We start from the raw sequence: 16,801 nt of genomic DNA on the forward strand, positions 1-16,801 counted from the left end.
TCCCTGAACTCATCAGTGTTGTCTTGCTTGAATGGCCAATTCTAAAGCCCCCCCAACCTGCCCATGCATTTCCCATCATAAAGGGTGCAACCCAAATGCTGTCTCCCCACGGGCCTCCCTGCTGCATCTGTACTCGGTAAGGAGCCGTCCCTTCTTCTGGCCTCTGGGTGACACCTTATACCCCAATGTGTCAGGAGGTAGAGATGAGGGACAAAGACCTGGGCTGCTCCCTCGCCTCGTGGCGGGGGTGACATGCACGCAGCCGCTTCTGGCCTCGCTGGTCTGATCACTGGCCCGACATTTGTGGGTGTGAAGTTATGGGCCAACGGGGGACCCAGAACAGTGCCTGGCACAGAGAAAGTGCATGACCCACAGGCAGTGCGTATTTTTGGCTTTGCTGGTCACAGGCCAGCTGCAGAAGCTGCAGAGCTCTGCTGCTCTGGCCATGTAAACGTATGTAAATGAGCTGAGCTGTGCTCAAAACCAGGCAGAGCCCTGCTGTAGACCAGTGATTCTCTGCGGACAGAGGACGGTGGGTGGGAGAGGAGGAAGTATACCCAGGAACCTGGAAATCCCAGCCTAAGTGCTGGTCAGGGTGTGTGTGAGGAATGCAGATCCACTAGCCCACGCCCAGCCCACTGATCCAGAGCCTGATCGGGGTGGGGCCTGAGCGGCTGGTCAACACACTCCAGGTGGTCTGACGGGCAGCAGGGGACGTAGCCCCAGAGCAGAGTCTTAACCCCAGGCCCCACTGGGCCTGCACCTAGAAGGCACTTGGTGCTGGGGAGGAAGGGGAGGACCTCAGAGCCCGGGACAGAACCGGAATCACCTGGAGCTGAAGTCGACCCTAGGGGCCTTTTCTCTCTCTTGGCCTCCTGCACCAGTTTCAAGACTCCTTCTCCCCTGCAGAGGAGAAAGAGGCATCTCATTTGGCTCCCCAGTCGTCCCCCCTCCACCCCAAGCGCCAGAGGTGGGTGTTCCTGTGTCTGTCCCACCTGGGTCCACATCACCCTTGCGGGCATCCAGCTGGGGCCAGGGGCCTCTTTTCCCAGTCTCCCATGAAGTGCTCCAGCTCTGCCCACCTGCTTCCCGTCCCCTGCCTTGGTTCTGGGCCCCAGTCCAGAGCTGGCCTCTCAGCCCAGAGGGACCTATCCAGAAAGATCTCACCCTCCTTCACCTGGGAAGCCCTTACAGGCTGGGGGGGCAGTCTTCTCTGTCTTCTTCTTCCTGTTTTCTCTCTCAAGGGAAAAGCAGCACCTTTCCAGCATGGGGCCCCATGGTCAGTCTTGCTTCTGGCCCGCAGAGGAGTAGGGCAGGTGAGCAGTGGTGGGCCACATGCCTGGGCCCTGGGAACCCTGGACTGCAGTCCCAGGCACCTGCTGGGCAGGTGGCTGCAAGGCCTTAGCCCAGTTCCTGAAAGGTGGGGGTGATGGGTCCACCTCTCAGGACGCTGAGATGAAAAACCTGAAGCTCTCAACAGAGCCTGGAAAGGTGGAGGTGGGGCAGGGGTCAGGGCCAAGTGCCCAGCCCACTAGGGCTGGTGAATAAGACACAGAGGAGGGGTAGGAGAGGAAAACCCCATTCTGATGGCAAAGCACCCAGGAGCTAGCTAAGCTGGGGTGAGGCTGAGGTTGAGCAGGGGGTTGGAACATTTGCCCTAATCTGGGTGTGACCCCGTCCACGCAGGGAATTGCCTGCTGAAGGTTACGGGGGGGGGGGGGGGCTGGTCTGAGATCCAGGGCTGTGTGCTGGGTGGGCGCCAGGGAGACCTAACCCTTCTCACACCTGAGCAACATGAAAATTCCAAGTTTTTAAAAAGGCTCCAAGACCCAGACAGAGGGGGGAAAAGATGCTGGGAGGAACTGGCTGTTCACTGCAGGCACCTCTGAGCAAGGGGATCCAAGGGATTTTAGCTGTTTAAAGTAGTTTTCTGTATTTTCCAAATTGTTTATGATAGCCATGTATTAATTTTATAATCAGGAAAGGATGTTAACTATAAACTAAGTTAATCTGACAGTCAAATGTCAGAAGCGGCTCTCTAGCTAGCTCCGGGGAGGGAGGGCTGGAAGGAATGGCGAGAAATAAAGCTGGAAGTTTGGGGTTGGGGCTCTGGGACCGCCCCCGGAGGGCGACCTCGGGCCCCACCCGGCACCCCCGCGGGGCAGAGCGCGCTGGCGAAATCTAGACTTCCCTGGGCCTCTTCCTCCACCCCTTCCCTCGCCACTTCCTCCAATCGCCCCCGGCATCATGCAGTGAGTCGGACACATTATTTTTACCCAGAAAGTTTCCAAATTCGGGAACCGCACAGCCCCAAATAGTTTGCATCTGAGCTTCCTGTCGCATTCCTGGGCGCGGACAGGCACGGACTGTCCACCCCGCGGTAGCTGCGCGCGCAGGCTGGGGACCCGTCGCGCTGTCCAGGAGCCACGAGGGAGGCGTGCGTGCCCGATTCCCGGAAATTCGTCTGGTTATGGAGCTGTTCGGACGACAAACGGCCCTGCAGAAATTCAAACCGACCGTTTTTAACTCCTGAAGTCCCTGAAGCAAAGCCGAAGGTCACGGGGGTGGAGGCGACCACGACCCCAGCTCGCTGCTGTCCATCCAGCGTGCCGCGTCCCCATCCGCGGGGGGCCGGGGTCGCCTTGGTCGGGCGGTAGGACCGAGAGGCAGCTGCGCCCAGGTGCCAACGCGGCTATGGGGCGCAGCTGACCCCCATCCCCCTGCCGGCAGCCCCTCTCCAGCTGTGCCCTCTGGGTCGCGGTGAAGGTTCTGGGCGTGGCCTCGGCGCCCTCGCCCAGAAACCAGGCCAGGCAGAGGACGGCGGGACTTGGCGCCTGCCTTACTCTCCCAATTTGTAGCCAGTGGATCGAGCCCCCTGCGCGAGTGGGGCAGGTCTCAGCTGCTCGCCCTGCACCGTGGATCTCCTTCCCAGAGTCGCTTGGTCCAGCACGCAAGGGAGGGTCCGGAAGGTGGGGAGGGGGGAGGGAAAACGGCCTCGCATCCCTTCGCCCTGGAGCACCTGGGCGGGGCAGGATGGGCTGGGGTCGGCTGAGGATTCTTACCCTGCCAACCCCACACCGGCCCTGAGCCGGGAACCAGGCCGCATTTGCTGCCTCCCTTTTTGGGGCCCCTGGAATCTACTGAGCGGGCTGCCTGCAGGCGCTCCTGGGGCTCTACCTGTCTGCTCAAGGACCCCGCAGTGGCACCCCCATTGCAGGGATGGGGAAATAGGGCCAGAAATTCCTACTGATGAGGGAACAGAAGGCTAGCTGAGGACAAAGCAGAAGCTGGTACCCTACCCCCCCCATGTGGTATGTGTGACATTCCTCAGGCACTCCTGCCTGCCCTTAAGGAAAAACAAACGGTTAACTGATAGAGATCACAATCCTGCAGGACAGGAGTCTCCCTCGGTTTACAAGAGTCCTAGTGATTTACAAGGAAGAAGCTTTCTCATCAATAACCTAACTTCCAAGAGACCCATAACTCAGTTTCCGGAAGCCCTAACATCACCCTCCCCTGAAGGGAGGCTGAGGCGGAAGGAAATATAAATAAAACTGAATTTCTTTTGAACCTGAAGCCCATTGACAAGGACCTGTGATAGGAAGAATGTAACATTCCTCCAGGAAACTCCCAACTGTCTTCATGTTAGTGCCTCATTAGAGGGGAAAACAACCTTGGCTTGACGATAACCAGGCCTCCAGTACCCTGAGAGTCTTTAGCACATGACAGTCCTTCTGGACACCCCCTTTGTCCTCACCTCAACTCCTGAGTATGTAACAGGCCACTCCTCAAGACCACAGGGTAGCAGCTCTTCCTGCCCACAGATTCTGTCCCCGTGCTTTAATAAGCCACCATTTTGCACCAAAGACGCCTCAAGAATTCTTTCTTGGTCGTGGGCTCCGCACTCCACCCCACGGAACCTCACCTATATTCCAAAGCTGCATCACTGCCTGGCCCAAGTCAACCCCAAGCCTGGCCGGCCTCGTGCACAGGCCTTCCTTCTCAGAGCGAGGCCTGGGGGTACCCTGAGGCCCGGACTCAGGCCAGGAAGGGGTTGAAAGGAGCAGAGTGTGCAGGGAGAGGGGCGGAGACGGGCTGAGAGGACACATTCCCAGGGCTGAGGGAGGAGCGCTGGGGAGAATTTATCTGGAGCCCGGTTCGCCGGGCTGGGCGCTGCACCCGGGAAGCTGGTGCCCCCCGCCCCGTGACCACCCCGGGAAGGAAGTCCTGGCACCGGGCACTTGGCGAGTGCAGGGTTGGAGCAGCGGCCCAGGGCCGGGCAGGGTTGGGAGTCCCGATCCCAGGACTGTGACTGGGCGCGGACGGCGTCGGGGCTGCAAGGCGCTGCCCTCCGGGGAGCGGTCGCCGGCCGCTCCCCTGCGCAGCTTGGTGGGGTCTGCGGAACCGGGCTCTTCACTAGGAAGTCCCTCACTGAGGGCCCCGGGGGACCGTGAAGAGCAGCGGGGGAGCCTGCACCTCCTGGAGGCCATCCTTCCGCGGCTGCGTGGGACCCCAGGCCTGGGCGCGCGGCGGTCCTGAGACGGCCTGTGCGCAGTCCGCGCGGCGGGAGGCCGAAGGGGCTCCGGGCCCGGGGAGGCGGATTCTCCCGCAGCCCCGCGGCCAGCCCAGCTCCGCCCGGGAACCCAGAAGCCCAGGGTGCGCCCACAGCGGGCCGCGAGCGCCCTCGGGCGACAAAACAATGAATCAGAGAGAAAGCAAAGAATCCAGGTCCCGCAGGGAGGGGACGCACCGAGGCGGGGTTTAGCGTTGGGAAGGGCAGAGCGGATGGGGCGGAGCCTCCCGGGGAGAGCAGGGCCACGGTCGCCTTTCCAGGCCTCTCCTCTGGGGACATCGGGTGCTGTAAGCAGAGAGGGACTCCAGGAGGGCCAAGGGTGGAGCTACAGGGCAGGGAGACCAGTGAGGAGGCCAAGGCAGGAGCCCCCGGGTGGGGGTGGGGGTGGGGGAGTTTGGGGGTGGAGATACGGGGCTGTTGGGTTGAATACGAGAGGGAGAGGGGGAGCCAGCAAAGATAACGCCTCGGTTTTTGGCTTGGGCAGCTGCATGGGTAACCGTGCCATTCTTTGGAAGGCAAATATGCTGCTGGGGCAGTGGGACAGATTGGGATCAGAACCAAGAATTCTGTTTTGAGATTTTCACTAAATTTTCAGGTGGAGCTGGAGAGATCCCCCTGCAGATGGAAATGTCAGGATAGCAGGGTAGGACATGGAAAGCGTGGGTAGGACGAGGTCACCCAGGCGGACCATGGGACAGATGGAGAGAGGAGAGGCCCCAGGACTTTCGAAAACTCCTAGCTGATCCATTTTGTTGGACATTGTTTTCCCTTTACTGAGAAAACTTGCACTGCACAGAAGAGGCAAAAAGCAGACCCTAAAACTGAAGCTGTGACAGGGCTTGAGCTGACCCGGTACTAAGTACAACCAGTGCTGCTCACAGCCTTGCAGGAGGTTCTAGCCAGAGGAAGCTGGTCTCTCCTTTTGACCAACCTGGTCTGGCAGATGCTGGTCGGACATCCATGTTGGCAGCTCTTACAGCGTGGGGATGTCAAGCCTGAGAGGGTCTTCTGGGGTTTCTTCCAGGGACATTTCTCTGTGGCTTCAGCCTAGATCCGTTCTGTGAAGTCACCCCTGTATGTTCTGGCCTGATGTCTCTGAGCTGCCTTCTTCATCTACAAATGGCCTCATTCCCTGTTGGGACATTCTGGAACTGGATAGGTCAGCTCCTGCACAGCCCGGCCAAAGATACCCTGAACAGACCTGCTATCAACCCAAGTAGGATGTGCTGACTAGCCATAGTCTTGCCTTTTCTAGAATATCACATCCTCAGTAAAGCCTTAAATATATAAGTGGATACAAATTCCAGCTGGTTATGTGGCCTTGAGTCAATCACAGATCCTGTCACCTTGGCCTTAAGCGGTTGATGTGGTCATCTGTCCGATCTCCCACCGGGGAGCACCTCTGTGTCCCTCCTGAGAAGTGGCACCCAGCTCTGCCTGCAGCTGGCTCTTCCTCTCCAAAACTCATCTGTGTAGGTGGGCTTCCACCCGGCTCCTGGACGTGGTTGAGACGTGGGTGCTGGCACCCAGTGTGTGTGGGGGGACACAGTGTGGCTAGTGCCCTGGCTGAGTCTGGACTCCTGCGTGGCCCCAGCCACTGCCCGTTTCATGCTGTACATTGTTCTAGATCCGTCAGCTTTTTGTCCCCAGCAGCACAACGGGCTCCCTGAGGATGGGAATCACACCCACCCCCAGGTTGCTTTCCTGAACGCACCCGTCCGGACTGGATGCACAGAAAGCAAACCGCGGATGTCCCAAGAGCAGGGCTTCCAGCCTGCGACCCTGCACCGCTTTAAGGCTGAAATGCGCGTGTTAACACCAGTTTCCAGGAATCGTTCAGAGGACTAAATGAACAGTGTAAATGTTCGACCAAAGTTAATGAAAGCAAACGGACTAGGTGGATCAAGGGCTGTTGGGGTTCCCCTTGGTGTCCGGGTGTCCCACTGCAGACGGGACTCCACTTCTCAGCACACACAGGCCCGCACGCCCCAGTCCTCTGATTCCTGTTCTCCAGCCCCCGCCGGGGGCGTTTCTGAAAGGCACGAGGCCGTGTGGCTAACACACTGGTGTATTTCCAACATGCTTGGTCTCCGTGCAGGCTGTATCCATCCATCATTCGCCCGGATCGCAGGATGGCCGCCTGGACCACAGCGATTACCACCACCTGCCGGGCCGAAGGCGGCGGGGCGGGGCCAGGGCGGGGCCGCGCGTCCTAGCCCCGCCCCCGTCTGGGCGCCTGCGCGGCGGGCGCGGGAGGAGGGCGGATCCCAGCTGCCCGGCTCCTGTTTCCGCCCGAGCCGCCAGCGCGGAGGAGCAGCTTCCGGCCGGCGGGGCGGTGCGCCCGTGCGGCTTCCGGCGGGCGGCGGGGTTCGCGGGAGCATGGGGAAGGTGAGGGGCTTGCGGGCCCGCGTGCACCAGGCGGCGGTGAGGCCCGCGGGGCAGGCCCCGTCCGGCCCCGCGCCCCCGACCCGGGAGGCGGCCCCTGCGCCTGCCGCGGCCCGCGGGGTCGGCGCGAAGGTGAGCGGCGGTGCGGTGGGCGCCCCTGGGCGTGGGGGCCGCGCGGGGTCCGGGAGGCGGGCAGCGGGGCTGCGAAGCGGAGAGAGGCCGGGGGTCCGACCCCCGCTCCTGTGTGTGTGCGCGGTCGTCGGTCTGTCCCTCCCTCCCGCGGGGCCGCGCTCGCCTGCTGCTTTCGGGGTCGGCGGGGGTGCGGCCGGGATCCCGGGGTCGGCGCCTCTCGCCGTTTCGCGGGGGGCCGACTTCCCCCGGCGCGGGCACAGCGCGTTTCAGCGCTGCGGGCGTGTACCTGTGCCCGGGGGCCGGGGGCCGGCGAGCGGACGCGGACCGGGCCGCGCGGGTCGGGGGGGAGCGCCGCGCTCGGGCCGTGTGACCGGGGGCTGCCGTTCTAACGCGGGGTCTGGCACCGGGGCCCGGGCTCTCACAGGAACTCTTGAAATGCCATTTGCGCGTCATAAAATTCGCTCGTTTGAAGTGTACGATTCAACGGGCGTTTTTAAGTATGTTCACCGAGGAGTGCAGTCGTCAGCACACATTTCAGAACATTTCCATCGCACTGGAGAGGAACCCTGGCCCCGAGGGGGTGGCGCCTCTTCCTGGCTCGTTGGTACCTCTGCCCCACAGAAGCTGGGGTGAGCGGGGAGACTGCTGTGCCCCGCCTTCCCTGCTCAACAGGTGGGGGCGAGGCGGGGGAAGGGAGCCCCGTCGTCTGGCTCAGCTCGGACTAGAGCCCGTGGCACATGGTGGGGGCATCGTTGGCCGCGGGGGCACAGGAGTAGGGCTCCCAAGGGAGTTTCTGTAAAGGGGGGCGTGGAGAACAGGGCAGAGCGCCTGAGCCATAGGTTCTTCGGGTTCTTTAGCTCCAGCTAAATGGTTGCTGGGAGGTGGTGTGCCGCACCCTCTCCTGCCCATCTGACCAGGGCTCCCTGCAGCCCTGGCTGTCCATCCCTGTGCTGACCAGGCCGGGTGGGAGTCCCACGAGGGTAGAATCCTGCTGATCTCGGGACTGCAGCCAAATTAGAAGGAAACAGCCCGCCGTGAACGAGCGTCGGCATCAGAGTTAGATGCTGTGAGGGCAGAAAGTTGAATTATCGGACGGAGATGTGGAATGAGAACGTCCAGAACGTAGAAGAGAAGGAAGCAGAAGAAAACCTTGAGGCGAGTAGGCAGACTTGGAAGAGAAGAGCAGCAGATGGACCTCGTGGAGACGAAGATCACGGTTGCTGCGCTCTGACATGGAATATAGGCGGTCAAACAGACCACTGGTTTCTCGTCACATGACATTGCAGACCTCGAAAGACACTCGCAGCAGCATAGCGTCAATATCTGTTACAGTAAGTTCCAGAAATTTGAAGCACTGAGATGTAAAGCACCCCTGTGGACAGTGTCCGAGTGGCCATGTGAAAAGAAGTGAGGATTGGCTGTGTGCACACTGCCCTGGGCGACCTGGGTCTGCACGCTGCCCCTCCTCTCCTGTGGCTCCTCCTCGGCGGGAGGGCTCAGCTGGGGTGGCCTTCCCTGCTTGGTCCTCCCAGCTGCCTCCCATCCAGCACTGGCCCCTGTGAATTTTCTGATGTCTCTTGCTGACTGACTTTCCCTACAATTCTGCGAGCTCCCGAGGAGCGTGGGCTTCTTGTTCAGGTGCTCTGGGCTGCAGGCACTCAGGCTAGTTTCTGCGCACCGCAGTCCTGTCTTGGTCTGTGACTCCTCTGTGGGTCGATGCTGCGGTCCCTCCGCGGTTGGGCCTAGAATGAGCCAGGTGGGTCTGGGAGGTGGGCTCTGGCTCAGCACAGTGTGATTGGCACTGTGACTGGGAGGGTTTTGGAGTCTCACTGTCGGAAGCAGGCCTGGGGAGACACTGCTGAGGTGGAACAGTGGTCATGAGACGGGAGAGTGCTGTGGGAAGAAGAAGATGGTGCAGGTTCGGGAGGAAATCTTGTTCCTGTCCCAGTGTTTCTGGTTCATAATCACTACCTATCCTGAGTCTGGTCTAAGATGGTCCCCACAACAGGAGCAAAGCCTGTTTGGTGGTTTGAGGCAGGTGGGAGGGAGTGCTGCCTTAGGTTCCTGGGACCCTGGGCTCAGCTCTGGGGGGCGAGGGTTACCCCCCCAGGCTCTCCGCGGAGGAGCTGGTCCAGCCTGGCTCATCCGGAGGGCCCGTCAGGGGCTCTCCCTGCTTCGTGACTGGCCTTGAGTTGTACTCTGCAGTAATGGAAAAATCTTATGTCTTCTTTCCTTCTTAGGAATGGGCTTTCATGAACACTGATGTTTTTGCTGGAACTAAGATAGACCCCAGCGCCTTGGTGCAGAAGCTGGACCCAGACACGAGGAGTGTTGCTTCTGTCAGGAGAGGTGAGAGTGTGCGGCTAAGGTCCGGGTGTTTACAGCCCTGGCCCCAGGCCGGGTCTGACATACTCATGTGCGGGCCAGGGCAAGTTTCAGCTAACCTGTACGTGTTTCAAAGGTTTTTTTATCCAGTGGAAAAATTTTAAGGTGTACTAAAGTAGAAAGAGTGGTGTAAAGGTACCCCATGTATCGGTCACCCTCTTTCAACACACTGGATTATTTTGAAACAAAGTGTTTTACTCATAAATTCTTTTAATATATATGTGCGGAGTTCTTAAAACATAAATGTGCAATACCATTATCACGCCTAAATCATTTAGTAGTCCTTATCATCAAATAAGCGCACGGTGCTCACATCTTCGTGATCACCTGAAAATTTCTTTGTAGAAATCAGGGTGCACTTGAGGCCACCCGTTCCGTTGCAGCTCCTGCCCCACTTTTTCCTTCATGTCTTACGATGTGGGGCAGGTCATTTTCCCCAGTGTACTAACCCCACTTGGGACTCTGCTGGTTGTTTCTCTGACGGGCTGCTGCTGGTCACCAGCACTCATGTGCAGTGGGCTCTGGCCTGGGCAGGGCACGCCGCTGCTGCCGCGCCCGCCGCCTGGGGGGAGGCCTCTGCTGCCCGGGAGCCGCGCTCACAGGTGAGAGGTTGGGGCGATGGCGGCGTGTGGGCCTGTGCCGGGCCGGGCTGTCTGTGCCGGTCCGTAATCCTGCTCTGCTGAGACCTGCCCATCTTTTTACCTTGCTTGAATCCTGCTCTGCCTTTCAGGCTTGAAAGTTGTAAGTAGCGGCCTTCTCGTCGTCGTGCTGCTGTAAGCACTGATCTCTGTGGCCCCACGGTACTCTGTCCAGTTGACCTGTTCTGAACTGTTCTCTTGTTGGGTAATTATGTGGCTTCCAGGTTTTTAATATTGTTCCAGGTTGCATCTCCTGTTTGTAAGCCATCCTTAAGTGTTGTAAGTTGTAATTATTTCACAGCTGTGATTTGTATCAAGCCCTTTGCTTGGGGTTATGTTGTTTACACGGCGCTTTGGGGTTTTTATTGTTTCATAGGGGAGATGTGCCCATCCCAGTCTCCTTGCACTTCTTAGTACATTGAAAACTGTAGGGGGAACCCACCCCCGGGTTCTTGGCCAGGAGCCTGCTAAGTAAACCAACAAAAGACAGGCAAGAGAAGAACAATGTATCTTCCGGGAGAAACCTCAGTGAGAGGTAACTCCAAGGGGCTTCTCTGGAATCCAACATAGAAGGCTAGTTCTGTAGGCTTCCGGGGGCACAGACAAGGTAAATCTCGGGGGAACTTACCGGAGGAAAGGTCGTCAGCGCGGGTGCATCTAGGTGCTGAGTTCCCGTCGTCTTCAAGGCCGGAAGACGTCACAGGACAGGGACCCCGGCAGGCATTTTCAGAATTTTCTGCTTTTAGTCAGATACGGGAAGCTCTGGGAGGGTTGCCTTCCGCATCTGTTGATCCCATTTGCCTCCAGCTCCGAGGAATCCTCATGGTGGCCAGAGTGGCATGTTTGGGGGTAGCATGTTCTCGTCCCTCATGGACCCTCCTGCGACTGTTTCTCCGGATGCACACTGCAAAGCGGATTGCAGCTCGGGCTGTGTCCTGCCCTGGTGTGAGTCCTGTGCTCCCGCAGGGACCCAGGGGCCGGGGCAGGGCTGTGTCTGGAGGCCACGGGCACTCAGGCTTCTTTGTTGACCAGCAGACGGTTTTGCGCTTCTCTCAGCCTTGGATGAGAGCTTTCTGTGTGGTACAGGTTAGCTCGGCTAGGGTTTTTACATTGCCGCGTAAGTCACTCCTTCAGAGAGCTGACAGAGGCCGCCTCTGACAGTGTCCCCCTTCTGCGTGCCACCCTGTGGCCTCTCCCCTACTCCTCCTGCCTCCCTGGTGGCTGTGGGGCTGTTTGCCTTCTGCCCGTGGGACGGGCTCTGGCGTACTGGTCTGGCCCCGGTCTGGCCCCCACAGGCTGAGCCCTCCGCAGGGCGGGCATCTGCAGGGTTGGCGGGCCACCAGGTGGGAGATGGGACTGCTTGGCGCGTGCTCTCACCTTCTCGTGTGCTCCTCACGGTTGTCCTTCTGCGTGAGCATCCCATCTGTGGCTAACAGCTGGAGCGGTGCGGCCCGAGGCAGCAGGGGTGCTCAGCCTGGAGCGACTGAGCCCATCCAAACCCATTGCCACGGTGATGTGCGCCGGGCACTTGTCCCCTCCATCCAAGGGCGTGGTGGAGGTACTAGTGTGTGGCTTTTGTTTCTGTGGCAGCTGACAAACAGCTCTCAGTAGTAGCCCTGTCTGTGGAAGTGCACACAGATTCCCACTTACCTGAGAGGGGGAGCCCTGCAGGGGAGAGGTCGGCTGGGCTGTCCATGGGCGCCGGGGCCCCTAGTCCTGCGCCCGCCTTTGGCCTGCCTGTAGTGGGGTCTCTGAGGGGCTGGCTTCAGGTGAGGACCCAGGGCCAAGAGCGGGAGAAGTGCCTGTGCTTCAGTGTGCCCGGACAGTCTGGAGGGAGCGGAGGGGACAGGGCCTTCGTGTGCAGTTGTAGGACCTGTGTTGGACCTCTGGTGATACAGTGTTGGGTCTGCTGGAGTTTGGAGCATCTGTTTAACTTCGGCTGTCAGGTGAGCGTGACATCTGCTGGGTAGGTGTGCCATGTGGCCTGCCTGGGAGTTGTCTGGGACTCCTCTGGCCGTGGTGGCCAGGCAGCGCCCCCGTGTCTGTGAGGGGCTGGCGTACTTTGTCCCCCTTCACGGATGGAGGTCAGCTGGCGGTGTAGGGGCTGGACCCTCCCTTTGCTGAGCTCAGTGGGAGTGACAGCGGGGCCTCCCTCTGCCACTGTTCCCTGCAGAGCACGGTCACAGTCGCCTCTCCCCCCACGTCTCCCCTCCCCTCCCCTCTCCTCCCCTCCCCTCCCCGCCTCTCCTTCGCAGAGAGAGCCTCTGAGGCTGCGCGCCTCCTTTACGGTGGTCCCCAGCCAGCACCAGCATCACTGGGACCCCACCCAGACCTGCTGAACCTTGTTGCCACCACCGTCCAGTGGTCTCTGATGCCGCCACATCAGGCTACGGGCCCGGAGTCTAGCGGGTCCTGTTTGGCAGCTACAGGAGTAAGAAGCCTCTCCCATCTTTTCTCGGATCCTCTTGGAGATCCTAGACCCCAGCCCGGTCCTCTGGGTTCTTAGCTCTGCATGACCACGTCCTTCCTGACCTGATCGGGTCCTAGCAGCCACTGCGGTCCTGTGGGAGCCCCCGGAGTGGCAGCGCCTTGGTGCATCAGCCGGTCTGCCAGCAGATCTGGGGCCTCCACTCGTGTCTCTGCTCAGTGGGCAGAACTCAGTTACCTCTTGCCTTCGAATTGAGTCTGAGGCATGTTTTGGTGAAGGTGGGTTAGTAGATGGGAAGTGCTGGACCCGGTGCTTGATTTTCGTCAGCACCCAGCTGGGGCTGCAGAAGCCACGGCCCCTTCCCTGCTGGCTTGACGTGTCCAGACAGCTCAGGTGTTGGGGCTTCGGCCTTCCCCCCACGCTGTGCCTCCCTCTCGGCCAGCAGCTCTTCCATCTTGGCCCGCATCCTCTCCCGATGGGCCAGTGCCCTGGGTCCTACAGGAGACGTCGCACTTTGTGGCTTCCCAGGTTTGAGCGGGGGCTGGTGGCCTGGGGCAGGTCCTGTGGAAGGTGGCATCTGAGGACTCAGCTGCTGCTCAGTCACCCGCTGGGACATGAAGGCAAGGGTGCCTGTCGGCCTGGATTAGCGCGGACGTGGCCCCCCCAGAGTCCTTGCCCTGGGCTGAGTCACAGGCAGAACCGCTGCCTTCCTCTGGCCGCTGTACACACAGCGGGTACGGTTGGGGGGGGCCCTGGCCCGTCGTATGTCCCTGCCACGTGCACGCGTGTGGCTCCCCTGCCCCAACACGCACACACGTGCTCCTTCCCGTGTCAACTCGTGCTCACGCCCAAGCGGCCTGTTTGACCTTGTGGGTGCTTTGCTGCTGGCATCTTCCCTGAGTCTGGACAGAGCCTTTGGGAATCCTGCTGGCCTGCGAGCCAAGTCTGCCTCCTTGGGCCCACCCTCTGATTCCAGTGCGTGCGGGCCGCTGGACTCTGTGCGGTGGTTGTGGGGCTCCTGTGACGCTGTAGCTTCACTTCCCACCCTGGGGGCACGCGGCTGTGGTGTAGAGCCAAAGGTCGCCCCCAGTTCCCGCTGCAGACGCCCCCCCACCCCAGCAGCAGAACTCGGCTTTGCCGCGAGGGTCAGGGTCTGTGGGCTCAGGGACCTGCATGTGAAGTGGCTTTGAAGCTCCTCTGCATCGGTCTTGGGGGGCTCACGGCCGGTCCAGGGTGAGTATGTGGCTTCTGTGTCCTTCCCCGGCAGGGGACACCGCTCTGCCGGTTCTGGGTGTCTAGTTCCATACTCGTCCGTGCTGGAAAGTTGCAGATAACAAGCCCGGTCTGTTGTCACGTAAGCACGCAGAGCGTTGGGCCAGTACTCAGTCCTGTGGCCTGGGCTGCGCAGTGCTGGCCCCGGACTCAAGCCCAGAGAAGCAGGCACGTGAGGGCAGGCCTGGAAGAGGACAGGCCTGGTTAGGGAGGGAGTCCCTAGGGATGACCAAAGAGCACGGTCAGCACACTGGATGGCCAGCACGCTGGGCGGTGTGGAGGCTGCCAGGAGGTGCTCTGGGGGCTGATGAGGCTGTGGCCGAGAGGGTAGGGAGGTGGCGGTGGTGAGCGGCCCAGGCCAGCCTCCAGGCCGCAGGGACTCCGGAAGCAGAGCGTGGGGACCTGCCCTCCCCGGCCCCTGCTCCAGGGCTGGACTGTGACCTTCGCCTTCAGTCTGGAGCAGCTGCAGGTGCGCAGTGTGTTCAGCAGGGGGCGGCAAAGCTGCGTCTCCCGGGAGGCCAAGCCTGGCTTTGGAGAGGCCGGCCCTGCCTTAGGGAGAGGAGCTCGGCAGCACGGATTCCGAGGACTTTCTGGCGGTTGTCTTCAGGGATTTTGTAAAGCTCCCCCTTCAGAGACATTTCACAGCTTTTCCTCCAGCTGTGAGGTAGGGGTGAGACACAACGCACCCAGAAGGTTTTCAGCACTTATCCCCAAGCCACCCCGAGTGTGAAATGAGCAAGGAGAGGGGATTACTGCTCTCTCGGCCAGGCCAGGGGCCTTGCCGGTAGCTGCCTGGGACTGCGTTGGCTGAGGGAGTGTTTGAGGCCCCCGTGGCCTTCTGGCCCTCCTGAAGGCTGTTGCAGGGAACTCCCGGAGGTCTGCAGTGGCTGGTGGTGTTTATCGGGCTGGGGAGCCAGAGAGCCTTCCTGCCTCCTCGCTGCGGTGCGTGGCGCCCGCCCACTGGAGGTGGCCGCGTCTCCTGTGACTGCAGCCTCTGCTGCTGCCTGGGCATTTATTTGGTTCCTTGCCGAGGGGTAGGCCGTGGGCAGGAGCGCCTCCGCCCAGCCCTGGGGAGGGGCACCCAGTGCCTCCAGAGGCAGCCTGGCTCGCAGGGCCCGAAGGTCTGTGCTCCTGACCAGGCGGAGGGTTGGAAGGCGGGGGCTTCTGCTCTGGGCCTGCTGGCAGCCGTGGGGCGCTGAGCTGGAATGCTGATGGCATCTGGCCCCGTGGTCGCGCGGTGCCAGGGCAGGAAGGGGCCCACTGCCTGGCTGCTCGCGCCTTGGTCTGCCTCCAGCCCGTTCTTTTTAACAACAGGAAGCAGGGAAGGGCAAGGTCAAGGAGGCAGCCTGGAACAGCCCTGCTTGAATGGTTTGGAGAGGGTGTGGGCGTGAGGCTGTGGGGTATGGGGCCTGCATCCCGCTCCCTCTGTCATCAGGGCTTTGGGAGGAGGAATGTGGGAGTACTTGGTCCCGTGCTTGAATTCCCCTTCCTCCCCACTTTGGGACAAGCCACAGCCACTTCATTTCCAGGATCTTCTTCCAGCCTCTAGACGGCTCTTTGTGGGAGGTGAAGCATGGGAGGACCTGGCTGATGCCCACGGGCGCTGCCGCCTGGCCGCGGGAGGACTTGGCGTATGCAGTCTGTACTGAGAGGGGTGAGGTGTGGAGCCGGGAGCGCCCCGGAGTGGCCGCAGCTTGCCCTCTGCCCACTGAGCTCTTGTGCTGGGGGCCTGCCTGTGAGAGGCTGACCAGCCAGAGCCTCTGTGCCCATCCCGGCAGCCCTGAGTGCGGTGTGGGGGCTGAAATCCATGCTGGAGGAGGCCTGGTGGCTTTAGGAGGTGTCTTTGCTGGGCCAAAGAGGGTATGGTGTGTGGTGAATGTCTGCTGAACACCCATGCCTGCAGGCCTGGGCTCAGGGTGCGCAGCAGGCGGGGCCCGGCCAGCCCCTAGGTGTACTCTGCAGGTGGCTGGGGCAGCCCTCCGGCCGGGACCTCCCTGCCCAGTTCCAGGCCCTCTCTCTCTCTTGGGTGCCCCTCTCTGAGAGCCCCAGCCCAAGCCCTGTACCCGCGCTGTTGCCCAGCCCTGGTGACCCGGATGCCAGTGGGGCTACACAGCCCATGTGGGGGGTGGGGGAGAGATGGGACACGCCCAGCACGGTGGGGCTCCCAGAATCCGTGTGAGCCACAGCAAGGTGTAGGCCCCACCTGTCACCACGCTCACCGGGTCCAGGGCCTCCGCAGTGGTCACAGCCCCTTTGAGCAAGGGACCCCTCCTTCCTCCCATCAGTGGTCCCTGGCTTGGCTCAGGGTAGACTTGGGAGTCCGTGTCTACCTGTGTCCACCCTCAGGAGAATGAAGGGGACCATCGGGGTGAGCCAGGCAGCCACCCCGCAGAACTAAGGTCCAAGATCCCGCCTGGCAGTGGGAAAGAGGACCAGAATTGGGACTGGGAGGACCGTACCCCACTCTGCAGCCAGGCCGCTGGGGTGCCACACTGCAGGGCCTCGGTGTGCCTGTTGGCTGAGGCCCCAGGTCTAGGTCTGGATCAGGCTCAAACCCTGGGGGTGCTCATGTTTGTGCTGCTAGATACTCTGGGCATCCATCCCACCCCGCCCTGTGCCCGAGCCGCCTCCTGCCGCAGTGGGCATTGGCTGGTGCGAGGACGTGCCTGTCGTCGGGTGTTCTGTTCACTTCCTTGGGGACCTGGGAGGCCGAGCTCTTCTGCTCAGGAAGCAGTGAGATGCTGTCCTTTTAGCCTGGCGCTCTTGTGAGTGACGTGCCATGGAGACGCCGGAGTGGGGCGGGCGGGCCGCGCTGCCGGGCCGGGCTCTGCTGTGTGTCTTCCTCCCGTCAGCCCGCTGTAGTGCTGCCGTGTTTGTCCCAGGCCCTGCGCGCTTCAGTGACCCCCTCTGCTGTGCTGGCGGGCCGTCGGGAGCCAGCCTGCTGGGGCATGTGCTGCCCACCGTTTTCTTGCTGGCGGCCTGAGGCTT

The 16,801-nt window shown here is 61.1% G+C and overlaps 1 protein-coding gene across 4 annotated transcripts in view; it reads left to right on the forward strand.

Annotated features, from left to right (window-relative positions):
- Positions 1–4,796: 4,796 nt before the first annotated feature.
- FAM207A (family with sequence similarity 207 member A) overlaps positions 4,797–16,801 on the forward strand; it is a 38,321-nt gene continuing 26,316 nt past the window's right edge. Inside the window, exons 1-2 of one of the 4 annotated variants that reach the window (XM_032392620.1) lie at positions 4,797–4,860; positions 9,331–9,439. In XM_032392620.1, coding sequence (XP_032248511.1) covers positions 9,343–9,439 — 97 coding nt within the window. In that variant the 5' untranslated portion in view covers positions 4,797–4,860; positions 9,331–9,342. Of the gene's footprint in view, positions 4,861–6,910; positions 7,091–7,990; positions 8,422–9,330; positions 9,440–16,801 lie in introns of those variants that run through there. The other 3 variants (XM_032392619.1, XM_032392616.1, XM_032392618.1) reach the window with 3 other exon arrangements.

The sequence above is a fragment of the Phoca vitulina genome, unplaced genomic scaffold (assembly GCF_004348235.1).
Source record: "Phoca vitulina isolate PV1807 unplaced genomic scaffold, GSC_HSeal_1.0 scaffold68, whole genome shotgun sequence".
Lineage (NCBI taxonomy): Eukaryota > Metazoa > Chordata > Mammalia > Carnivora > Phocidae > Phoca > Phoca vitulina.